At 45.6% G+C, this 26,341-nt stretch overlaps 1 protein-coding gene across 8 annotated transcripts in view; it reads right to left on the reverse strand.

Annotated features, from left to right (window-relative positions):
- The window catches only part of RHBDL3 (rhomboid like 3), a 72,378-nt gene that overhangs the window by 14,548 nt on the left and 31,489 nt on the right, over window positions 1-26,341 (reverse strand). For 6 of the 8 annotated variants that reach the window (XR_008469368.1, XM_054221274.1, XM_054221273.1 and 3 more), the window contains 3 exons: window positions 14,295-14,453; window positions 2,055-2,279; window positions 1,188-1,336 (listed from right to left, as the gene is read on the reverse strand). Coding sequence is in view for 7 of the 8 variants with exons in the window: in XM_054221271.1 (XP_054077246.1) it covers window positions 1,188-1,336; window positions 2,055-2,279; window positions 14,295-14,453 (533 nt within the window). In the remaining variant the exon portion in view is untranslated. Of the gene's footprint in view, window positions 1-1,187; window positions 1,337-2,054; window positions 2,280-14,294; window positions 14,454-17,684; window positions 17,813-26,341 lie in introns of those variants that run through there. The other 2 variants (XM_054221272.1, XM_054221275.1) reach the window with 2 other exon arrangements.

Here is a 26,341-nt window from a genome sequence, read left to right on the forward strand (position 1 = left end):
TACTCTCCACTTGGGTGGAGTCTGTTCTGTCCTACGAATTTTATCCGGAGATCTGGGGCACATCTTGTGCTCAAGGGCAATTACACACAGAGACAGTTATTCCATGGCAGAGAAGAGACATCAGCACGTCTTCCATAGAAAAAGGAAAAGATCAGCTTGATCTTTCTGGCCTTTCATAGGAGAACATTAACTGATGGGAATATAGGCTATTTAAGAACAAAGGGTCTTTATCTAGTTTCAAACTATAAACTACTGCTAAAACTTGCTGTGATTTTTCAATGACAGAATTAAAAAAAATTGCAATTATCTGCCAGGAATGTGCAAAGATAATGATCTGAGAAACTACTCAGAGCGGGTAGAGTGTTTTGCACAGGGATGAACTTTCCTGTGACACTTACTCATCACCATGGCATCACAAACATCACACAGTCGCGTCTCTTGGAATCTTGGGAGGACTAGCGCAGTCGAGAAGCACAGTTAGAATCCCCAAGCCTTGTATTCTCTTCCCAAGTCTGCTACACACCTCCCATAGGATGAAGGAGGATTCATTTTACTGTGCACCTTCATTTTGCATTTTGCATTAGATGTACCATTCTCTGTCCATCTGGTCAGTTGAGATTGGCAACTCTTCAGGAACACTGGTGTTTGTACAGTGCGTACAAAATGGGAGTTCAATCTTGAGTCAGGCTTCTAGGCATTATCTCAGTCCCTACAGAAGGGACAGCATTACTAAGTGATGACATACCATAGGCACAGGGAATTTAATCGACTTTTCCAACCTCAACTAGGAAGTTTAGCAAGAACACACCATGGAGTTTTTAAATACCAGTACAGCGTCTTTGCAGACTTGTTCTACCACTTGCACAGCTCCTCTAGAGGGTCACTGGGCTTCGATCTGGTGAGCTTCGGGAAGCACACGTGGGGGAGTGCACAGTAAGAGGAAAGTGTGGTCCCAACATTGGTGGGGAGAAGAGCAGCATCTGTTAAGTTCCTTATGTTGCCTCCTCCCTTCAGAGAGCTGCAAAGGTTCACCCCCATTGCCCAACACTCCACAACAGCTTCAGATTTTTATGCGCAATTTAGAATGGATTTTTTAAAATTGATTTTTGAGCTGATTCTGTTGCTTTTTCCTCCTCCCTCTGGGGAGCCTGAGCTGTGGGGAATTTCTGCAGTTTGTAAGTACTCACCCTGCATGCATGAATATGTAGGTTAGGTACCTCCAAGCCTGAGCACGGAGCTGAGGATGGTAAAGCAATGCATTCTTCAGGTACAAGGGATGTGTGACTTGCAGCACAAATCTGTCTAACACCATTCCATTGTAAAGAAAAAAGGCAACCTAGGAGAGCAGAGAGATTCCTTCGTTAGCAAATGCCTTCTCTCGATGAAAACACTTTTTAGCTCAAAATCATGGAGAAAAAGTCAAATATACAACAATTCTTCTCCCATTTGACACCTTCAAACAGCATGAAAGTTCCCTGTTTGGAGGAACCTGCAACACATTGGTATAACTCTATATGCGGCTTTCTGTAACACACCAGCCGCTGAGTCAGAGTATCTCAGTACCCCACTGATCAGTGCCATATTATACCCTTCTCTGTGCTTATTCCAGTGCATTACTCAGCAACTGTGCAAAGATCTCATTTGGATAACAGATGAGCAGGTCAGAATATTTAAATCAGTTTCTCTTACCTCTTTTTCTCTTCATTCACAGAACAGAGGTAACCGTATAGGAATTTTTCATCTAATTCCATTATTTGAACTACCAGTTTCCCTAGAACTATCCAGAATTTCACGCTTCAAAAAGTTTTGCTATAGTTTCCCAAATTCTGTAGTTTCATATACAAATTGTTTCAATGACTCATAACCACACTTGGAGACAGATAAGATCACACTCTCCACTTACACACACATACACAGGTAAGCCAAAACGGCTATCAGCTTCATACTTGTCCTTGTCTGAATTTAAATGAGTCCCACTAGCCCTTGATCACATTCCAGCAAAGCCTCTGACAGTGTGGGATGGGCTCCCAGAGAGAGGAAATTAAGGCACTTGCCTCTACAATAGTGATGGTAATCATGAACCAGGGTGGAGGGCAGCAGGTATAGCTGTCGTAGTACCACTTGCGGTCTATCTCTCGTGGCAGGGTCTCGTATGCAACATGCCGGATCAGCCTCTGTGAAAGGCTCAGCCCCGTTTCCTCCAGTAGCGCCTTGCTGCACAGCCTCCTGTTCCCCTGAAGGATGGCTTGCCGAAAACTATTTGACCTTTTGTTGCTCATCTGGGTAAAAGAAAAGGAAGAAACCATGAGGACAAAGCAAGACCTGGCTCAACCATCCAGGGCGATTAGTGCCAGATTGGCAGCACCAGATCCAGGCAGGCAGGAGAACCACCACCAAGCCGGAGCTTTAGGAACCAAGTCTCAGGATAGCCACAGAGTGACCTACATGGGGTGTGAGGAAAAACAGCACAGGGTCTGCTATTACAATACCAATAAATGAGGTCAGGGCAGAACACTGGCAAGGCGGAGCAGAAGCTGCTGATGCACCTGGCTGAGCTCTCTGGACCATTCTCCGGCCTTCCATCCACTGCCTTCACCATCAGTTATCACAATCCACATTCCTGTGTCCTGCTTCCCTCGGTCCCCCTGCTCTATCACACTTCCCTGCACTTATCTCTTGGAGCAGAAAAATTCTTGAATGTAGGAGCAGGTACATCCACAGCATCTAACTCTTGTGTTCTGGTCCGTGCTGGCAGGAGTTATCTCTGGACAAAGAAAATTACCACTTTATGTAAAACAAAACTGCATGAGCAACAGCAACAAAACAATGAACTAAACTGGTGTACAGGCTGTCTTAGCCACTGTAAACTCGCAAGAGGAAAGGATTTCTTCTTTTAAAACAGTTTTTCTCAGAGGGGGCAGGTTTCGAGATGGTGCAGGCTTTGGAGGATACAGCTAATTTGTATACGCATTATCATCTTACATGCATAGAATTAGCTATCTATCTTTTTGAGCATACACTTTCCCAATTTGGATGCATAATTAAAGCAATTGCATTTGCAAATCAGGCAGATGGAATTTTATGCCTCGCCTGCCGGGGGGGTGGGGGGGGGGGGGGGGGCGGAAAGGAGGGGGAGAAATCAGGTCTGAAAGAGCTTGCTCCAAGATTTGGATAATTGCTAATTAGCCCTGATGTCAAACAAACCTGCTGCATTAGAGTCACTGTCTGTACTGGCTGAATCTTTGGCAGGAAGGCTTAAAAGGCTAACTATGCGTAAAGACCACTGTAGGGGGACCTTTTACAGTAAAAGGCAGCAAAGTGAGTGTGACAGCCTGGTCCTTCTTCTGAAAGAGCTGTTAACTGATCTCAGAAACTACCAGCATCTGCAGTCTCCCAGAACCAAATAAGAGATGACGTTCAACAGCATTGGCTTCCAGTTGTCTTGGATCACGCTGGTTTCGGCTAATATCCCAAAGTCATCAAAGCCCAGGGCTTGCGCTCTCAGTGCCCAGGCAGCTGGGTAATTGTTCCAAGCTGGACCAAGCAGCTTAAACCACAGTAATCACTGCAGGGAGCCACCTCCTGTTAATCACTGGAGGAAGGCAAGGGGGCCATCTGAGGTGATGGCACTGCGACCCATTCTCCCAGCAGCTCCCCATCCCTCCCTAGCCTTCCCTTTACAGCCTGTCCCTCCAATGCAGAAATTCACCAACGTGAGCAGTACTCACAGGCAATTGATCTATTTCAGGTTTTTTAAAACTGGAGAAGTATTTGTTGTTGTTGCTGGTTTTGAGTTGTTTTAGTGAGAAAGAGGTTTACCCTAAAAACCTTTTTCTCCTTTGCTCTCTCTTTCCTTCGCTCATTCATAAAACACTTGTAAAAGAACACATCTGGCAAAAGAAGCAGAAAAGGCAAAGAAGGAAAAAAAAAAAATCTGTCCATAAAAATCTTTCTCCCAGTCTTCTCAAGCCTATCATTCAAAAGCTTTTACCTAAAACTAGGGAAGAAGAGGGGGGAAAAAAAAATTGTTGGTGATCTTCTGTTGCATTAAGAAAGGCCACTCGAATTGTTAAGACAATATTTTCATGGAGAAACATCCACTAGGTGTAAGGCTTTGTTTAGCATTTGTGAGATGCCTTTTGGTAGGTGACAGACACAGCTGTGTTTCAAAAGGTACCTTTAGCCATGTAATGACCTCACTGCATCCACAGAAGAAAGCGTCACCCTGGGTTAGTTCAGAGCAGTCTGTTGGAGAGCCACTGTGCATGCAGCCTCGCGGAGTTCATTCTGTTCTCTCTGGCTTCACTCCTCTTATGGACGAGAATGAATTCAGACTGAAACTATAAGTTTGCCTGCTACAGACGAAGACATCAGGCAGTTGTCTGAAGCTGTTGATATGCTTATTCTAATTACAGCGATATGTGTGATTTTCCTGCCTCCCACAAAACGGTCAGTGCTTTTCACCGCAGCAGCGCTGCAGTGGAAAATATAATCGTTTCCAGAGTCAACCAAAGAAAATAACCATTGCAGTTCAGCATCAAGAAGTGCTGACCACCCTCAGCAGATGATCCCCTCATCGCTGCAGAGACTGGCGAGAGAGATGGGCACAACACTCCAAAGGCTGCTGACGTTCATGTCTGGGCTAGGCTCATAACAGAAACTTCCTTGCATTTGTTCAGCAGAGAATCTTAACGCAGGTACTGCTGAACCCATCTGTTATTGCTGAGCGTGGCAAAAAGGGACTTGCTCAGTTTCATCGCCTAAATTCAGCACAGCCTCATCAGCCCGGTGTCCTGCTCTGCATTACTGCTAATGCTGCCCAAAGAGCTCAAATAACAGCCAGGGCAGTGCAAATTCACCAGTACGATGTTTCTGAAAGTGTTCCTCAACATACTGAAAATGAAACAGAGGGAAAGGACATCTTAGTTGTGTTAAGAGCGGGATATTTCAGGATCACTGTGGAAGCCGCTTCTCAGATGAACAATGGGTGGTGGGAAGCTGGACCTCACAACACTAAGTGACATACCCAAGGCCATAGACTAGAGTTATAAGAATCCAGGTCGCACAACTTCTCCGATCACCAGGCTGCACTGTTTTCAAGCTGTTCTGTTCAGCCGAAAGCTCTGCCTTCCTCCTCTGAGAGAGGAAAATAAAACACAGGATCTTCCACAGCCCACATAGAAGCTAAAATGGAAGCTCACGACAATGTGATTTCCTCCCAGAAATGATAAGAGACAGTTGTAGCTTTGTTGTCTCAACTATCTGTTCTCACACCCCATTATTTTTACGAGGTGTTCCATATTGGTTCTATATTCTGGCCACATGTGGATGAAAAAATGCCAAGAGTTACTTAAACTGGTAATGATAGGAAAGCAGTAAATGTTGATATTCCGAGAGCGAGGGAAGCCCTTGGGCAAAATGCTCATAGCTCTCTGGGGAGCACATGACTGCTGGAGAAAGAACTTTTATGCCTCAACACACAACAAGGTTATTTCTATGCACTACGAGGCACTGCCCATCGCTAGCCTCTCTGAAAAACAGGTATGGATGTATCACATCAACCGCTCTCGTAAGTAGCAAGCACAGCCTCTTCCTCTTAGTTGATTTTTGGTAGCCCTCCCCAGATGCTGAGAGATAGGCAGATAAACTTATAAATGTATTAAGAGTTTCTAGTGTTTATCAATACAAACCAAAGCAAATGACTGAGAAATCATTTATGGCTAACTCAGATATGAGGTCACGGGATCAAAATGTTCAGAGATGGAAAAGATCTTTGAAGTCAGCTTCTTAAGTGGCTGGAATCCTGTCTTAGGATATAGGTAGGATCTACTGGGTATTCAAATTTATCAGCTCTTAGCAAAGAGGCAACTTAACAACTGCCTGCAAATGAAATGGAGCGGGTCACAAACTGCTGCGGGCTTGCAGAACACATGGAGATATCCAGCACCATTGTATTCTTTCCAGATCGCGACACACCAGCAGACTCCTTGGAAGGAACTCCCTGCATCCACCAGCAACAGTAGGTGCTGCGTCAATGGGGACCAGGTTTCAATTTACCCAGAAAATTAAAAGCCTTTGGTATCCATAATTACAACTCTAACTCTTCAGAGCTCTTAGCACTAACTAAACCTCCTGCCACCTCAGGAAGAAAAATAATATTTGTCAGGCCTTCTTTAGAGCAGAGCATAGGGAAAGAATGCCCAGGTTCCCTCCAAATGTTGTAGCCTTGGTGTGGTTTTACACCCAGATGACGCAGGGACACAGAGTGTCAGAAGCATACCACGTGCGCTCAAAAGCCCCCACAATCAACTAAGATGTGGATGACTGGAGGTACTGAGCACCCGTTAAAATTAGGCCTCTCAGTAAGAGAACATCCTGCTAGTCCCCACCTGCCGTCACTGCCCATCACACCGATGATGAACGGGGCTCCAAAGAGGCAGCACAGCTGACTGCCGGAGCTCAAGCAAACACAACAGTCCTGGACCTGCTCACGCAACCCCCAGGCTTTTAAATCGTGCTTTTAATCTCGAGCTAGGAGGTGATGGGCATGAGGAGAGACAGAGGATTAAGCCACTACCGCTGCTCTTGCCAACTCTAGATCAGAAGCCTGTTTTGTTCCTCAGACTGACTTTGGAAGACTCAAATCTTCCCAAAGAAAGAGTCTCCCATATGGTCATGATTTGCTGACTTGATTTCAGAATTACATAATATTGGTATTTATGAGCCAAGTATTTAATCATCATCTGAAAGAACACTGAGCCCATTGTTGTTACGTCTCCAGAAGCTCAGGGCAGCCCACCCCACTTCTCTTCATGCAATTGATCTGGGACTTCTTTAATGAGCGTGATATTAAAGCTGCCGGCAGATGGGTACCGCAAGCAGTATGTGGGGAATGAAGGTAGCAGTGAGGAACAACACATTCCCTCAGTCCTTCATGCCTGCAAGATGTTATTATGCAGAGAGAAAGAAATTTCCCTTGCGAAACAGCCAATCTGACGTGACTGGTAACCATGCACTGCCACCTCTGCCCTTTGGCATTACCATACCAAAACAAAACAGGGCTTAGTGCTACAGCTCTGCTCAAAGGTTGGGTTTAATACATCTGCTAGAAAGGAAAAGTTTTTCCTACTTAGATCTGAACCTGTCTTCAACATTGTGAAAATTTAGGATAAGAGTCCTTACCATCTAGTGTGGCACAGTGTCAAACTTTGGTAAAGTACAAAGCCCTGCTTTTGTTCAGAACACATGCCAATCTAAAACTAGTCTCAGATAATCTGCAACTTGCAATGGAAACTGTCCATTCTCACTGCCAGACCAATTTCTCTGGGTTTCTTGTCTGTCTGTACTACTGTTGCTGCCCCAGATAATCAATAGCCAAGTCATGTAGCATTTCCCCATCTCCAGTTTCATGGCTTGCGTGGGGCACAGTACCCTTTTCACGGTTTTTATTCAGCCTTGCTCAGGAGGTTTTGAAAAACGTGGATTTCTGCCCATTACGTATTGGCATCTTTGAGGCTGGTCTACAGCTATTTTTAAACACATACAACACTGTGATAGGCAATGCATTCAGCTCTCCAGCTCTGATCCTCCAAGACACAGAACACTAAATCAGAAGTTAGCACAAGCTTTTTAAAAGCCTCTATCAGCTCTAGTTTTATAACCCACTTTACTTACAAATGCAGCCTTTACAATCAATTTTGCTTTCAAGATTCACATTTATTTCCTTCCCTCACTCTACACTTCTACAAAATGCTAATGTGGGTAAAGACTGCTTCTCCCAAAACGCATAGCTCAGCATCAAGTTCATCTGTCACAGATGTTCACATGCTCTGAGCCAACCTGGTAGCGCTTTCCCAAACAGTACCCAATGGAAAAAAAGCAAATACCAACATTATGATTTGCTCTGATCAAACAGTAGCTTACTCTGGGGATTCAAGAAAAGTTAGAGCCAGGAGAGACCAAATAAATTATCCTGGTCATTGCAAGGGCATTCCCTGCTCGGGGTTTTGTCCAGACTCTCATTAGATGTGCCAGCCTTACACTTCCATTAGAAAAGGTAAACCACATTCAGATTTCAAGGTTAATTGCCGTAACACTGCTTGCAGGACAAAAACCAACATTTTGGTTCAAGTAACATTGTGTCGAATCACAGCAAGTTTGAGAGGTCAAACCCCCAACACCCCTTCTGTCCTCACTGGTGCTGGGAAGGACTGAAATGCCTCCAACTGAAATGAATACAGATTTAATTTTCTGAAGCAAATTTTTTTTTCAAAAGTATCTTTATGACATTTCCCACTCATATGTGTACTTTAGATACATACACAATTAAAATGACCATTTAAGTTGACTTAGTGCTTCTCAAGTTTCAACTGCACACGATTGAAAACAGCTGAGGAATCACGGTTAAGGATGGAAATTTCTATGCCAAGTTCCTCTTTAATTGGCATAATGATTATTTGCCAGACTAGTTCACTTGGAAGAAGGTTCTCTCTTCTGCTACGTGTAGCCAGTGTCTAATGCACTCAGATCCATGCACAAGCTGAACACGCTCCAAAAGCAGCCCTTGCATCCCAGTTATTAACTTCTAAGATACTTACCCGTCCCTCTGACTGCTTTCCTCCCCCCCACCCCCCCCCCCGAGATGTACATGGCTCTTGCAACGTCAAAAATCACCATTTTTCTCCAAAACAGTAAGGAAAACAGCATGAAGGGAGTGTGAGGCACCTTTGTCAGGAAGGGTATCCAGCTCCTGGAAACGGTCCCTGCAGTAAGAACTCTGCACCTCAATAAGGGTTTTAATACATTGAAACGTGAGAGATGGATAAGGACACAATCACGTGACCACTCTCGTATATTTCTTGATAAGACCTCCTCCTTACCCACAGTAGCACAATATTAGATCAAATGCTGAAGTAAAAGATTTTCAAACCTTTTTTAATTAAATATTTGTTATTATACCTCTGTATAAAGGCCAGAAAGAGAGTTCAGGAATCCTATACTTTCAGCCAAGATAGTGAATCAAGGACAGAGGGAGCATTTAAAGGGAAGCCGAAGGACATCCCAGTGTCCTCTTGATGTTTGGCAGATCTGCCCTGCTTCAACAGCGCAGCTAATTGGAAGCACAGAGGGGAAGAAATGCAGCTATAAAACCTGCAGCTTTGCTTGCAACAAACATTTCCAGAGTAGCAACAGTGAGAATAAAATGACAAATACCGGACAGGACCACTAGAACAGAGGTCCTGGGTTGTTCTGCAATAGCCTTTTAAGCTTAAAACATTCACTAGAATGTGAACAAGGGTTTAGCAGGAAGAGGAGATATTAATTTGGGCAAACTTTTGTCTTGCCTGGGGATTCCCCTGAGAATTGGAGATTTAGGCCTTATTGCTTATCGTCCCAGTGACTCAGGTAATAAAGAATCATATACAGTTCTTGCAAAGCCTTGTTCACCTAAGCCTTTTCTGCAGGCTGTCAGATGGTTCAGTAAAGGACACACAAAGACACTGGAATTGGAATTTATAGCTACTTTATGACCGTGCTACAAAGTACTTCTAAGTACTATTAAAACTCCAAGCAAACCATGGTTTAAAGGACCTCTCTCACCTCCCCACCCACCCCCCCCCAAGAATACACTATGTAACCTCTTAAGAGCTCGCCTCTACAAAGATAATAAAGCCCTCCTGGTGCTGTCACATACACGCTCGCAAAACTAAAAGATAAAATTCCATGTTTTCTCATTCAAAAAAAGGTTATCTCTTTTCCTAGCTACAGCTCTTCTTTCACTGTTTCCCCTCGTTTCAGTTCAAGCCAGGTTGGAGGAAGTATCCCAAGTAAAAGTGTAAGCACTGAAACAGCAAAAGCAAGAGTTACCTTTCAAAGCAGAAAGGATGACCATCAAAAATGTACGGGCATGTGCAGTGTCCCCACAAGGGACAGAACCAAGCCTTGCTTTTATCACTGACGTGGATAATAAGAACAAATGGCTTCCAGCCATGCATTATTAAAAAATGTCTTAAGAAAAATATAAGCAGATACTTTTGAAGCCTTGGAAAGCAATCGAAAGGCAAATGTAGTTAGGGAAAGAGGGAATAGGGAGCTTAAGGGAACAGCAGGCAGGGTTTAGCACTTTGCAGAATGGGTCCTTCTGACATGGCTGGCTATTGCCTACTAAATCCTGTGCCCAGCTGGAGATAGTCCCACCTCTGCTCCATTAAGATAAAACAATACATTGCGAGTTTGGAGAAAAGTCCTTTCACAGACCCAAACAATGTGAATTTTTCATTTTGTGACTGCGGACAGGGAGGGTGTGCTGCTATCCCTGAAATCTCTGCAAAAAGAAAACTCACAAGTCAGAGAAGGAGGGAAAAGTCAGAGAAGCAGCCTGCTCACGTCTGAAGAGGAACACATCAAGAGGGAGAGGAGGTGATAAAGCCATGATCCAGCCAGTCCAAAGCAACAATCCACGTTCCCAGGCAGAGAAGACAAAGAGGGTTTAGCCAGGGAATAAGAGACTGAATCTCTCCAGGGCCTCACTGCTCTGCTCTTTAGCTCTGTTACAGTTCATAGGATATTACGTGAAGTAGTCCAGGACTGCCAGCAGCAACTGCTGTTCGGCAAGGATCTCGGCAAATAATATCTCAATTATAATTACCTCCTGGCTTGCCTCCTCTCTAAAAGTAGCAAAGTTAGTTAAACAGCTTCGTTCATTATCTCCTCCAATGGCCTACGCTGTTCATAGCCAGAATTTTCACTGTGCATTTTTAGCATCTCTCTTCACAATGCAGAAAAGCAACCAGACAACAGAAATGCACAAGACGCCTCCACTTCTACAGGAAGTGTTTTTGTTATTCTGCACTGTCTCAGACACAGGGTAAGAAATCCCACCTGAAACTTTCTGCCATTCTTGCAGACCCAGTGCAGAAACAGAAATGAATATGATTGCAGCACTGTGTTTTACAACTACACAAGATGAATCCCATACATACAGAGGAGAAATAATTCCCAGTGAGTTGCCTATCTGATTTTTTCAGCCCTTTCTGTCTGCAGATTACACCAGGAGTCTTCAGCTTCCCTGAATTCATTCATTACTCAAATTATTTACTGAGTGATTTCTAGGGTCTGTTCTCACGCTGTAAAATTTTAAATTTCAGAAATTTAACCTGCTTTGCTGAGTTGAGAACAGGCATATGTTTTGTGTAGGTACACCTGGGTCTTCTTATTAAGGTCGGAAGTACTAGAATTACATTTTTTGGTCCATCTAGATGTTTACAATACACTTTAGACATCAGGGGATAACACAACTTTGCTCAACAGCAGTCCTTTAGTTGGGGATCCCAGCGTGTGAGGGAGCAGGCAGAGTTCTTGGTGCTCATGATCATGTTGGAACATATGGGTGCAAGCATTTTTTACTGCCCTCTCTGGGAGATGCAGTACCCTGAAGGAAACAAAGTGCTAACACTATTACTCTGTGAGGTTTATGGCTGGCAGTGCCTTCTGGAAATAATAATTTCATAGAGTTTGGCTGTTTCTGTGGTCACTAATAACATCTCTAGGCATCAGACTCTCTAGTAAGTAAGTAGCCAAGCACCCTGCAGAATAAGCAGTGTCACATTCTGTCACACTTCCAGGGAACCCAGCAAAGATCAAGGGCTCTACAAGGGTGAAAAAATGGAAAACCTTCCCTGCTCAATTTTTATCAACATTAGGAAAGCAGAGAGAAAAAACAGAGGATATCATATCCCAGGAACTGACCATTGAAGACAGAGTTCTCTTGATGCCCAGTGGTTAAACCCTACTTTCTGCTGGATTCTGTGAGACAAATGCATGTTTATCCCTTTGGTTGGGATAGAGTTAATTTTTTTTCATAGTAGCTTAAGCAGGCAGCTCATCAGCTCCTTCCATCCCTTGGAAAGAAACTGAAAGAGCTGTCTGTAAGACAAACACACAGAGTCGTCTCCTTCCTTCCTTCCACACTGCTGCTTTGACAACTGCTCTGTAATGCTTCTCTGGCATCCAGCCCCACTCCTCTCCTCAAGGCTTCTCCCGTGGCCAGAGCTTTATTAATGCAATTTTACCTCCTGCTCAAAGTTTCACGACCTTGGACGCATTTGGGAGACCATGAGATTCTCTGATCACGTCAGAGTCCTTGTTCATGAATACTGATGGAGAACAGGAAAACCACACACACGGAGTCATGCTTGTAAAACCTCTGTGGATCTAGTAAAAGGTCAGCCTTTCCCTTCCCCACAGCCAGGACCATCATTTTTGGGTGCAGATCAATTCTTGCTAAGCTACTGAAACAGACAAATTAACCTGAGCAAAAAACCAGAGATGGCTGATGATCATCAAGCACAAGCATGTACTTAAACACCACCACACATGGTTTCCAGGATTGACAGCTATAAAGTGAAGGAAATCACTAATTTCACAGTGATTCTGCGTCAACTGTGCTGCTTCTTTCTATCAGGAAGTTCACAAGGCAGGTTTGGGAGCAGGAAACTAGCGAAAAGAGAGGGAGCCCTAAAAAGTTTGCATGTTGGAAATCGGTAGCAACTAGAGGAGGGGTGAGATTCCATTTGTAAGTAGTTTAATGTTCTGGCATTTGCATTCCTTATTGGTTAGAAAGTGCAAAAAATGCAGATGAGGATGGAGGGACTGATGACAGAATAATCAATGGATTCTTTACAGGAGTCATTCAATAGTAGTGAAGGAAACTGGCCATTTTGCAGAAATCGCATCAGGTAGGTGTAAGGTGGCACGATCTCCCATTCCCCAAAGAAGGAGGCTGTCCAAGTCTCTCACCTCCCACCTGCCCCTCATTAGCTTGTGCTGCTCCTGAGCACAGTGGAGCAACGAGACAGAAAAGCCCAGCTGTACTGCCAAGCCTGTTGCCGACATGTTGGCTGGCTCTAGGCCATCATTTCTGTAAAAGAAATGAGGCGATACCTCTTCCCGCTACCTAAGTATTGTGCAGCTCAATTAGTGAACACTTGCACGGTACTTTGAATATACCAAATTGTAGAACAAGAGGCTGTTACTATAAATACACTGCTGATCACAGAGTACCATTGACCACACTGTTTATCAAGCTGGAGCTGAGGAAAACCTCACACTCACTGTGATCTATTTAATAGTTGCTACATTTATTTTACTGTGTACCTAAATACATGCAAGGGGATAACAAAACAGCTTGATTAGATACAGTAGGTTTATGTCATTGAATCACAGTAATTTCACCTTCACACTAACCGCAGCCTGACTGAGGTTGTGACCTGGATCCTTGAGAGCTGTGCCCTGTTATCGTACTTTTCTGATCAATGTAAAGACAGGACATATGGAAGACTCTTTCTAAACCAAGAACACATGCACCATTGGCCATGACAAATAGAGGGATCAAATCCCCACGCTGACTGCGGGAACACACAGAGACACAACTTATTATCCTCTGCACCAAGAACACATCCAGTGAAGCCTTAGAGACATCACTGACTTTAATCGTTCGTTGATTTTGTCACCCAGGTTTCTCTTACTACCGCACTAAATCTGCTGAGACTCAGGTGGGGGATGACAGAGCAAGAACAGGGCAAAGCCCCTGGAATGGCCACTGTTCAAGATACCCATCTTTCAAACAACGTTTCTAAGCCATCCTAGGCATCTAACAACATATGTCTACATCTGTGTTGGCCTGCCAAACTGCCTTGACGAGAAACAGAGAGATCTCTTCACTAATTGACTAATTAGTAGAGATAGAGAGGCATCCAGATCATGACTCATACAGTCTAAGACATCTCACCTGGGATAAAATGAACATGACCTAGAAAGAGTTTATCCCTGTTGCTGTTGATGCCTACAGCAGTGCAATATGACTCCACCCAGCAAGCAAACACAACGTTATCTATACATTTTTGTCTGGAAGTGGTGAAATCTCTAGATAAAATAGGAGACAACCAGTCTGACAAACCTCTGCTTGCAAACAAATGGCTCCTTATGACAGCTACCAACTGATATTGAGAGCAAAAGCCTCTAAACCAGCAGCAACCATTGCTTCATGCTCCTCTTACAACAGCTCCCACAGTTTCTTCCCATGCAAACTTGTTTTTTGGAAAAAGCAGCAGCAGCTTGACTCTTGGCTTGAGATTCAGTCACCATTGAAGGCTTCAGCAAGAACATGCAGAGTGTAACGCAGGGATACAGCAAACACTGGTGTTAATAGAGGGAGGGAGAGAGACCGTCCCCTCAACAGCCAATGTTTTAAGCAGAGTCAAGGACTGACAGGCCCTGCCAGCCAGAGCACTCACCAGGTTGACGAAGTCCTGGTAGCAGATCCTCCCCTCAGAGTTGCTGTCTGCCAGGGCCAGCAGGACCTCCAGCTTGTGGGGGTCCAGCTCTGATCCGTGTCTCTGGAGAAGGGAGCGAAACTTCTCGGTGCTGATGTAGCCAGTGTTGTCAGGATCAAACTGGGATAGGAGGGGAAAGTGCCAGAATTAACCATTCCATGTTACACGCAACTCTGCCCTCCCATGCATTCACCACCTGCTGCAGACCCACAGGGACCCCAGGGGCTGCTCTAGGCTTTGGTGATACATTGCCCTGCACCCACGTCTCCAGCTTCTGTTCACCACACAGGGACTGCAAAGCACCCCGGCTCCAGAGAGGTAAACTCAGGCATCATCATCCACACCTTCCCCCTGTCTCCACAGAAGCTTCTGCTAAGTCAGCTCCCTTCACCTTCCTCACCTTTGCATCGTCATTTCTCTTGGATATTTTTTATATACCTCTCTATCTGCACTATGAGGCAAACCAGAGATACAGTCTGTGAGATAAAATGTACGGAAAAGTTTTACTCCTCTATTTCCTAACACAATTGCAACACAGGAATATCCCATCCCCCCTCAAGCCCTTTCTGTGCTCAGCGTTTCTGATAGTCACCTTTCCAGATGCCTTCAAAACGGGAAGTGCTTTCGCTGCTGAAGGGCTCTCTATTATAAGATGGATTGGAAAGAAATCTTGTACAGGAACCAAAGCAGATGAATGTTACATCAAAATAAAAGTGACAAGGCAGCCACATGCCATTTTCAGAACGTAAACCAGAGTCGTTAGAAGGGAAGTCCCCAGTGAGATTTGGAGCGAATCGCACTCTGACCAAAACCATCACTGTTTTCCCTCAGACTAAGTGGTTCATCTGCTAAAAATGCCACTGATCGAAAAGAGACAGCTTTGCAAGTCTGCTCAAACTTACGACTGCTTCCAGTGGCCTCTAACGCACACTGAGCTCCCCGGGCACCCCGCGAGGGGCTGCCAGCTCACAGGCGGGCGCAGCCCCAGCCCTGACAAGGCCAGTGCTGGCACCACGCCGAGCACGTTTCTTTTGTGCTTTGAAAACTAGTGGATGCAAGCTGCCAGACCAGCCCGCACTAGCTGTGGTGCGGTCTGATCTCTGCCAGCTCTCTGTTGCTGTGAGATTTGCCTTTGATTTCCCAAACTTGGCTGTGAGGACCCTGGTGCTCACTGGCCTACTTTTGTAGATAATGATATCAAACTTGTTGGCTGGATTGAATGGCTGTCAGGGGGCATGGTGGTCAGGAGGGAATCTTTTCATGGAAACATTTGGGACATAAAAGGCCTTGGCAGAGCCAACAAGGTCCTGACAATCCTCACTCTTTCCTAATGGAGAACAGAAGCTGAACAGGCGCACAGCCTTCGATCAGACACGGTGGAGTAAAGGCTGCCTTGGCCAGGGAAGGGGTGAGAAGAGGGATGTGGCAGAGGATGCGGCCTGCCAGCAGCAGGGCTGGCACTGCTCTGCAGCAAGCAGAGCAGATTTAAACAGACTGGCCTCAGGCAGCTTGTTTAGAGGACGCAAGTGCCCACGTGCAAGGATCTGGCTTCGTCTCCTTCCAACTCAAGCACCTTTGTCCCGCTGCTTCTGGGGACCCTGGAGCAGGGCTGATCTGCTATGTTGTCAAAGCAGCAGCCCCTCCATGAGAAGCTGCTGGGGCAAGTGGATTACACAAAACAAGACAAACCAAGTGACCTGTGGACAGTCAGAGCTGGGCACTCTTCTGCCACCCTCTGCCAAGGGTCGCCTGTTCTTGCCAGGTGGCCTGGATGTACCTTCCTGACAGCTGGCACCCAGAGCCAAAGGTGGATTTCATCAGCTGTTTACTGTTAAACAAGAGCTTAATATTAATCCCTGGCAAAGTTTAGCTCCCCTACTCCAGTCAGCCCACACCGATGCTTTGAGTTAACAGACCAAATTCTAAAACCAACCCCAAAATCAGGGCTAGTCCACCCAGGCTCAGCTCTGATGCTTTTTGGCTCTTGCTGGGACTCTCGAGCGTGCCTAAGTGTGCAGTGCCCAATCCCAGAGGCACAGATACCCAGGAAAGAAAGTATTATTAGCATAATACCTGAGATGACCTTTCTCAAGGGGAATTTGCAGAAGCTGGGAGATGAGTCATTCAGTGAATGGATCTAACACCTGCAATCCTATAGATACTGCTGTGTTCATCCTGTTTCCTGAAAGCATTTGGCCTAACCAACATCTTACTTAACTGCACCACTTTAACTATATCTTGACATTTAAGATGTCAGAACCTATCTTGTCTAGGACAAAACCATTTGCTCCTTGAAGGCCTAAATGCCTCCCTACTTTGAGGGCCAGGGTCAGCGACTGAAGCATGGAAGTCTCCCCCCTTGCTGTGTGCTCACCGTTTGACTTTGTGGGAAAGACCAAGAGTCACAGCAGTGGGGAACACGGCTATTCCTTCAAAGGGCAAAAGAGATACAGAGCTGAAGCACGCAGGCTCCCAAAGCACAAAAGAGCTGCTCAGATCACAAACCACTTTCCCCAGACTGTTCTGCTTTATAGCATTCCAAAAAGAAACGTTTTGTAACCAAGAACAGAAATTACACAACTGCTTCAGAGCATCAAACCAGCCCACAAGGACACATTAATGACTCCAGACTCACTAGTGCTAGAGCAGATACGATCCTGTCACTCGAGACTACTGTCCAAACCTGTTGCTGGCTGCTGGTTTTCCAAATGGACAGCCAGATGAAGCCTGTCTGGTGGCTGTGCCTGAGCCTCTGCTCCAGGGATGCTTCTTTCTCACACCAGTAGGCACCAGCATTCCTCCTTCAGCTCACTGTCTTGCTGCTTGTCGCACCAAAATCAAAGCAGTAGCAGAAGGTAGCTAGTATTTTCAGTACTGTAAACAGAGGAGCCTGTTCTCCTCTTTCACGTTATTATGTATAATTTTCTTTTTGGCACCGAGTTAGTGATACTAATTAGAAATAGATTTGATTTAAAACAGTGGATCTGAACAGCATGAAAGAGTAAGAGGTGAACAATGAACAACTGGCATCTGAACTAAAAAGGCCTGCCTGAGAGCAGAACTAGACCTGGAGCAGAATGTTTTACTGTAAACCCCAGCTATAAGGGAGGTCTCCAATTTATGTTTAAACAATTTTTTTTCAGCATATAAAAATCTCATCTGTCACCACAGCACTCAAAATCCACCTCAACACTTCACACTGCCTCAAACCCTGTTTCCGATATCACAGCTAGCCACAAAAGTCAAGGGGCTGACTTGGTCCTGCAGAACACGTGTCCCCACAAATGGCAAAAACCTGGGATGGCACACTCAAAACACTTGGGTCCATCAATTATAAAAGAGGCAACTGACCTTTGCTAGACGCTTCATGTATTTATCCATGATGGTCTCATTAAGGGCCGGTTGTCCCACAAGCGCAGCCAAGCACCTTTGTCTCACCGAGAGGACAGACAACGACTGGCAGCCAGCAGCATGGCTGCACTGAGCCCCAGGTCCAGCCCCACAGGGAGTGCTCCCCGGGCAAAGCCCCCCAGCAGCCAAGCCAGCACAGTGGCTTCCTTCAGCTTAGTTACTTCTGCCTCTGCCCATCTGCTTGGGCAGGCAAGCGCAACACAACCGGTGCAGGGATGAGGAAGGCCATTTGCCCCCCCTCAACCCCGCCCCAAACAATAGGACACTAACGGCAATTTCATGCAAGGTTTCCTCCGCATTTCAATGACAATCATCCTTAACTCCCTTGATCCTCAACCAGGCTCTTAAGCAAAAATGTAAATATGTTAATGACCGTAGCAGACATCTGACCCAGGATCTTAAATCCCTGGCCCAAAACAAGCTATTTTTTCCCTATTTCTTCCTTATTTTAGTACAGACACTCCATAAGCTGAAGGCCCCACAGCAAAACTCCAAGACAAAAGTAAGGCCCTGCAAACTCTGATGGAAACAGGAAATACGGTTGAGAAAAGAAAATGAAATCTCAAATTGTTCCTCCTCTTTAATTAAAGACATATCAGCCACGGCTGAGTGAGCAAGTAGGGTGGAGGCTGGTGCTGCAGACAGACAATGGGTATCTTGGGAAAACACAGACATTTCACATCGTGCAGCCAGATGCTCCTCTCCCCCACAGCAAACAGCCCTCTGGGGCATCAGAGCAGCTGGAGAGTCAACAGCTGAACTGGGCACAACATGAGGATCCTTGGCTGGCTTTAGGATTGCAGATCTGTTGCAGAAACAGAGAATTTGCTACCACCCACGGTTTCCCCATTGAGGGGCTTTGTCTTGGCATGAAAAGGAGATATCACCCAAGCCATAAGTTGTCTTCGCAATAGGCAAGGCTCCGAGCAACTTCATCTAATTTGGAAGTTGGCTTTGAGCTAGATCAGTCCCTACAAACCTGAACTGTTCTATGGTCTGGTGGTATCTCCACTTCTGGGAGAGACTGGCCTGGCAGTCAGGCCTCCTGGCACTGACCCCAGCTCTGCTCCAGACTAGGAGGCACATTCTGGAAATAAATTGCCATGAGCTTTAGCTTCCCCTCCTGTTATATGGAACAGACAACTCCTGCCTTATTTCCCACCAGAAGGGAGCTATCAATAGTAGGCCTGCTTCTCATTCACATGTAGGTCCTTTCCCACTGGAAAGGGGGAGTCAATCGCGTGCAGAATCTGTTCATATCCAAGCGTTTCAGAAAACACTCTGCGCTTCGTTGGATTTGATCTCAGACCGTTAGCTGGCACAGTCTCCGCAATCTAGGGGTGCTAACAAGCTTTGGAAACAACCAGACCATCTCCAGGCTCAAGGGCCATGCTGGAGTTGAATCAAGGGTCTCCAAGTCAATGGTATGGAATTGACACACTCCAAGTTGAAGCTGTGAAAAGACATTTAAGACAGGCATCGGAACTCTCCCGAAGATAGTCATACATCTTACCAGAGCCCCATTCCTTACCTTTCCACAGTCTCTGGGGTCACGCTGTGAGTTGGTGAGAAGTTTTGGTTGGTTTTTTTTTTTTTGTTAAAAACAAAACCAAAAACCAACAAAAACACCCAGCCACAACAATGTGGCAACAGTGTATGTAGCATTTGCTGCTTTGATGAAGATTAAAGGAATGACAAGGCAGAAGATGAAAGTCTGCTTTATAATCCAAATGAGAGGGCAAAAAGCAGGGGCTGTTTTAATATGAGTTTCATCGCTGCCTGGTGGTGATGATCTATCGAGCAGCTTAACAATCCTGTTCTCCCTTCCAATGGTGGGAGGTGCACATGAGAGGAGAAACCCTGATCCAGAAGAGAGGAAGGCCAGTCAAAGGTAAGCGCATATACCTCCACCTTGAAAACCAGCTTCTCACTGTTAAAAGTCACCTAATCCAAGTTGCCTGAACATGTGTGGTAAAACATTAGTGCTGGCTCCAGTGACGCACACTCTCTTCCCCTCTAAATAATGAATTTACCCACTACTGCTCAAACAATGTAAAGTGATTAAGGGCTGCCCAGCAGTACTTTTAGCGCATGTTAGATTGCTTTGACCTGACGTGAACCCAAGGGCTGGAAACATCACCCAGTTCTCAAAAGCCAGACTGCATTTAAGCACGGAGGATATACCCTCACTGCTCTCCAAGCAGGGCCCTCAGGCAGACCCGCTCCCTGGAAAGCTGCTGCGATGCAAGAGAGCACAGAGCGACCCAGCTCAGCATCCACCTAGACAGGGAGGTGCTGGCAGAGCAGATGGCCCATCACCCGGACTCCGGTAAGTGTCTCTGCCTGCAGCTCATGGCACAGTGGAGATGGAGGGAGCCGGTATAAGATTCCCTTTTCCTTGAAGGGCAGAGTAGCCCAAAGAACCAAGTCCATCAGCTAGCTGGCCAATCTGTAGAGTCATTTCAGCTTTAATTTATTTCTCCTACTGTCTTAGGCGCAAAGACAAGGAAGGGACCTACATTAGACCATCTGTTGTTACCTTCTGCAAAAGCACTTCATCTAAACAGACACTGGAAGCACAGATTCAACATGAACAGGAGAATAAAAAGATTCAGGAGTGCATCATTGCTCAGTTGTTAGGCAGATTTCTGGAGTGACCCCAGGTGCCTCTTGCAGTGCCTTGACTTCCCCATTTACAAGGCACAAGCAACATACCTGTGCCTGCGTGATTCAGTGCAGTGATGGTTGTGGAGCGCTTACAGAGCATGACTGGGTGATAGTTGCAATGGCAATTAGTGAGCCACAAGGCCAAGAAGCACAGGGAGAATATGAACAGAGCTGGCCTTCTCCAAGGTTTCACGTATAGAAACATCAGACTTTCCAAAGTCAATGATAGCTGGGCACCACGCTGAACTCCTTAACTCCACAGAGGTTCAGACCCCTGGTCCAAGTCACCATAGGCCAAGCAAATCCTGCATTTGGAGACCCCAGGAATTTCCGACCGCTTCCCCACCGCTTGCTGGGGAAGCCTATCATGCTCCACCTGGTAGCCAAATCCATGTTTCTGTCTCCACACACATTTTTAATGCAACTCGCTCCCCTATCGTTCCTCTGCCTGGGGGTTTCTTGCTGCAAGTACTTGCTAAGACACTAAGAGAGGACAGAGCTGAGATGCACTCACAGGACCTGTTGGGCTAGCTTTCAGTCCTCTGCTGTCTCGACAGCCCACCACTCTGAGCTATCCCAACTGCTTCTCTCTAGATCAGCCTCCTCGCAGAATGCTCACAGGAATCAGCCTCCAGTCTCAGCCGGGGAATTACACACAGTGTTCAAGCCACCCAGAACTAAATTATTCAAAATATGCCACTATGCTGGCTTTGAAACTAAAGCCGCTCCCCAGAAAGAAGCCAGGGCAAACAGAAGCTCCATTATCAGCAGCACTGACAAGGAAGGAGATGCAGCACTGAAAGTGAGGGAGATAATTCATGATTAATGAGACAACATGGATGGCAGGAGATGCCCTCCATTATGCCACAAGGCTTAATGCAGAGAGACGTGTTTATAGACTGAGACTTCTCCAGCTCTGCTTCTTCCTGTTTTATTATTTATGTAACTGCATTAAGACTAATGGAAAGAAGCCGAGGCACACTAAAAACAGATGGGTTTTTTTTTTCAGGTGGAAATATCATTTTTAATCTTGGTCCAGCACTGGAGACGTTGCACATTTCTCTGGATAGATGTCCTCAGCTGCAGCAACAGGCCGGGCAGGTTACAGCCCAGACTCGCAAACCACATGTCATATCACAAGCCCAGCTCTGGTGCTGACTAACTGCACGTTTCTGAGATTGTGGACAAGGTGAAGCCTACAAGAGATCAGCTAGTGACCGTCATGACCAAACCCACTCTAACAGTTAAAACCTTTTCTTAAATCCTTAGGCAAGAGGTTTAACACTCTTTTCAGACCTGCTTGTCAGCACTGGTCTAGACATTATTATATGTACAAATGCCCAATCTCTTGGTCTCCCTTTTGGATTCCTCTAGTTTTTAGGGCTCCGCAATCTCCTGGGGCAACGAGTTCTGCAGTCTAATTAAAATAAACCCCACTTTTCATCTGGATGGTGTATGGCATTAAATATCAAAAGATGAAAGCAGCAATATCGATACTACCACGACACATGATACTCTCATTTACTACCACATAATTATTGTTTATGTCTTTTTAGCCGCGTCTCATTGAAGAATCTCAAAACCCTGTATCAGTATTAATTACACCTCTCAGTGCTTCTACATCGTAAGGGGACACAGCGTGTAAACCACTTCATTCAGAGCTGAAATGCAATACACTCCGTGTGGGATGCTGCATTTATCTGGACTACATAACTCAATAGGAGGCATAGCATGCACAGTCAACCTCACAGCCGGGAGACAGACAGGCTCTAATCACTACTGCTAAGAGGAAATAAAAAAAATAAAAAAAACCAAACCCAAACGAAAAAAATACCAACCATGAAACATAAAATGAATACCAAACAGTCTGAATAGCTGTTCAGCTGGGGCTGTATTTCAGGCCAAGCTCCTGCAGTCAGATCCCTGCTTACCCAGGTTAACTAAAAGTACACAAGCACTTCGTAAAATTCACCACTATTGACAACGTCTCCTGTCGCAGCAGCGTCTCTGCTGGTACAGATGAGGCAGATGAGCCTTCTCATTCAAAACAAGGTTTTGGTCTGATATTATCCGGAAAAAGTAGCATAGGTGATACCAGTGCAAGAGAGTCAGTAGTTGAAATGTTTCTGTTCTGTATTTGGACAAAAGCCTCATGAATTATCTCTATCATACAATGATGATACACTTTCTGTCCCAGCGGTAACTCTGGAGAACGTTACACAGCTGCTGCTTAAAGTTAGGTAGTCTTGAATCAGCAGGTCAAGGTAACTTGCATCCAAAAGATTTTTAAAAGCCAGTACTAATACTGATTTTTTGCAAGTCTGGGAACACTGGAGGAACACCAAGAGCTGCTTTTTACCTTTCTTCTAGCTTTGAATCAGCAATGCAGCCCTTCCAACCATGGCTCCAAAACTCTGTCCAAAAATGGTGACAGGCACCCACACAGCCACAAAACCGCAGGGCTGTGACAGGAATTTAATGGGACAAAGCAGGTCTATCAGCCTAATAGCAACCCACAGCAAATGAACAGATGCCTGATACTGAGTAATGCGTAAGTGAAAGAGGAGTGGTCTAATATCAGTCAGAATAGGCTACAGAAAATAGATAATGTTCAACTAATATTATCCGTATGAGAACACAAACTTGGTGCAGATCCTAAGACAAGACTGCTGGTATAACTGATTTCTGCTGAGCATCTGACGTAATCCGACAACACTGTGTTTGAGGACTTACTGTGACACAAACTCCGGCTTGTCACACACATTTAACATGCTAGAAGTCTGGCTATTTGACAGGTCTCAAAAATAAAACCAAGCTAGAAGCTACCATCACATGGAGACGCCACTAATGGGGTCCCATGAGAACTCATTCTTGCCCCTACAGAATTGTCATTAGTGACTGAGGGGAAAGCATAAGATAACTCTGCATCGTGCTCACAGATGAGCTAACGCTGCAAGTTACTAAGCATGAGCTGGGTCTTAGGTAAAGCCAGGTGCTTGCAAACAATACGTGTTACAGTAAGAACAAATAGAAAACCACACAGCCAGGAGCCAAGAATGCCAGCCAGCTTACAGGATGGGGAATGCCATCTTCAGAAGCAGCCACTCTGGGGGAAAAAAAAAAAAAAGCCTTGTTTGTTACTCTGAGTGCTCTCAAGGTAACACTGCCTGCAAAAAAGGAAATGTGACCTGCAGGTTTGTAAATGAAGTGACATTACCTCTGCATTTGTCATCTTTGTTACTGGTATAGTCTGACTGGCTCCACTGACGGTCTCAATTCATTAGCTTATAAAAGGGAAGGTTAAGCAATGACTTGATCCCTGTCCAGAAGACCCACAAAGGGAACAGAAATTTGGCAGCAGAGGATTCTCCACTATGACAAAGGTATAATCACATCGAGGGGACAGAGGTCAAAGCTAAGAAGATTTAGATTAGAATAAATTGATTATTTTTACTATTAACAAGTGAAATGGCTCACTAACTTGACCAGAAGTTTTACAATTGAATTGCAAGTTTTCCTAGGAGATGAGGTATGGCCAAGGTCAAGCAGAAGACACTCAGACTAGATGATCCCAACAGTTCCCTTCTGACCTGACTGCAAGTTATTAGGGCTCAGAAAAACTTAAACCAAATAGATGCATGTAAAGCCCCAATTAACAACTGCTCTAACACAAGTATAACCACAGTGACCCACCAATACTGGAATTCAAACCACACTGGTTCTGGTTAGAACAACTGTAGAGCAAAACTCCTACTAAAGAGACTAGGAAACATATTTAACTCATACTGATTTTACATCTGGCTTTGCTCAGTCATGGGGACTAGAAGCTACCAAAGAAACTCCTCTACTTTCCAAGCTAAACTGGGGTAGAAGGCAATGTCAGCCTTGTGACAGAGGTATCACATGATCCCTAGAATGCCTCGAGGCACCTGGCATTACACTGCGACGACATAACCATCTCAAAAGTACCTGAGACAGGTTGGATCCAAATGGAGCCCAGAGCTGGGAGTATTAATTATTCCTCTAACCTCTATCATTTAAACACTTGAGAGCAAGCAATCCTGGTTTGCATCTTTCCAGGGTGATCACAGAGGTTACAACTGCAGTAAGGAGCCAGACTCATGGAAGCTGTGGTGGTTCACATTGTTTCTTAGGAGATACATCCAAATCAGTCCTGGATGACACCCAGACTGCAGGTTCCCTGCATGGAGGACTGCGAGGGTAAGATCTGCAGTGTTTGCACCTTCCCAGTGTCTGCTATGTCAAATATAGTTCGATTTAAGGGTAGAAAAGATTTCTCCAAGTACCAAAGCTGCACAGTTAATCACAAATCAGAAAAATAAAGCTGCGGTTTTTGGCTTCTTACATGCCCTCACTGGCTACGAGGGACAAATGCAAGGCACGGCACAGTGTTTCTAGAGTTCTTTGCCACAGTCTTCAAATAGACACAAAACTTGTCAGAAGTTTTACAGCAAATCGTGATTTAATAAAGACTTCGCAACAGGAGTGCGACTACTTCATAGGAAAAAGTGTTGTCCATGCAGATTCCTGGCCCAAGCCTCGCTGCTGGAGCAGGGCAGTTCTCCCTACAGGTGACAAAAGGCAGGGCTGGCCCGGGGCTAGCTGTGCCCTGCAAGGTGTAATGTCTCTGTCGGGCCCAAACACAGTGAACAGGGAATCCCTTTTATGCACTTACCAGCCTGACAATGAACTGTACCACAGCATGGTTTGAAATCCCTCTTTTAGCCAGTTATCAGGGAAAAGGCTCCTTCTCACAGCATTGACAAGTCCTCCCAGAGCCTGGCCCTGCCTGATGTACCAGGGGCTCCTTACTGCCTGGGGAGACAGCAGCGGATCCTCCCTTCACAGCCTCCCACACAACAGAGCGGTCATCCCCTCAGTCAAACCCACACTCACCCACAGAGCCCCTCTCCTTGCCTGCCTCCACCTCATTCCTGCCTTCTTTACTGAACTAATCAGATTTCTCACACATACACAGGGCTCACACATGCTTTAAAGAGCACCTGCTTCCTCTGACGAGCCTCTGTGCTCTTCCAAAGCTCTAGTATTCCCCCTTTACTTGAACAGACTGGCTTGAATGCAGTTTAACCATTCAGAGCTGAAGCCCCCACGGGCACCCACAGGCAAGCAGACCTCCCACTTAGTTTTCCTGCAGCACAGAGCCCTGCTTCTTCAACAGGATCGGGTGGATATCTGCACACTGCCAGCACGGCTGTGAGCTGGGGGGGACCAGGTGCACGGCAGGCTGGGCGACCTTTGTCAGAGGCCTGTGGTTCATATTTGCCACGTCTGCATCACAAGCACAGGGTCATGCTGCATTGAGACTTGGAAACAAGCAGCGCTGACTACTGCGAATCACAAGCTCTATTTCCTGGGCGACACTCTAAAACACACATTCAAGTGCAGAGATGGCTTTCCAAACTGATACGACCCGAATAGAGATGATTAGAAGAAGGAAGCAGAGAAGGCACAGGCAACAACCATAATTAGAGAGCCAGCATAACTAAGAGAATGCATGTTATGCTCCTCAGGAATGAGGAAATCAAAACGACCCCTGCAAGAGTCACCCGAGAGCTGCAACCACTGCAAACAAAGGGGAAACAAGCCAGGAAGGAGAGACAGAAAAGACCAGACTGAAAAGGAAGGTTAGGAAATAGCAATACTCCTCCTATTCATGCATCATGCTGTATTTTTGGGAAGCGGGAAGAGAGTGAGGCAAGGGGAAAGAAAAATATATCTTCTCACCTGCAGGGTAACTAGAGAGAGAAATCCACCCAAAACAATCCCACCTGGCTTCCACTGGGGATTAATTAGCCCATGAAGTGGGGCTAACTTCTAGCAGACCATCCTCATGGACCACAGCGCAGGCCGCTGCATTTCAGACGGTCACGGAGAAGGGAGTGCAAAGA

Source organism: Rissa tridactyla, chromosome 15 (assembly GCF_028500815.1).
Source record: "Rissa tridactyla isolate bRisTri1 chromosome 15, bRisTri1.patW.cur.20221130, whole genome shotgun sequence".
NCBI classification, from domain to species: domain Eukaryota; kingdom Metazoa; phylum Chordata; class Aves; order Charadriiformes; family Laridae; genus Rissa; species Rissa tridactyla.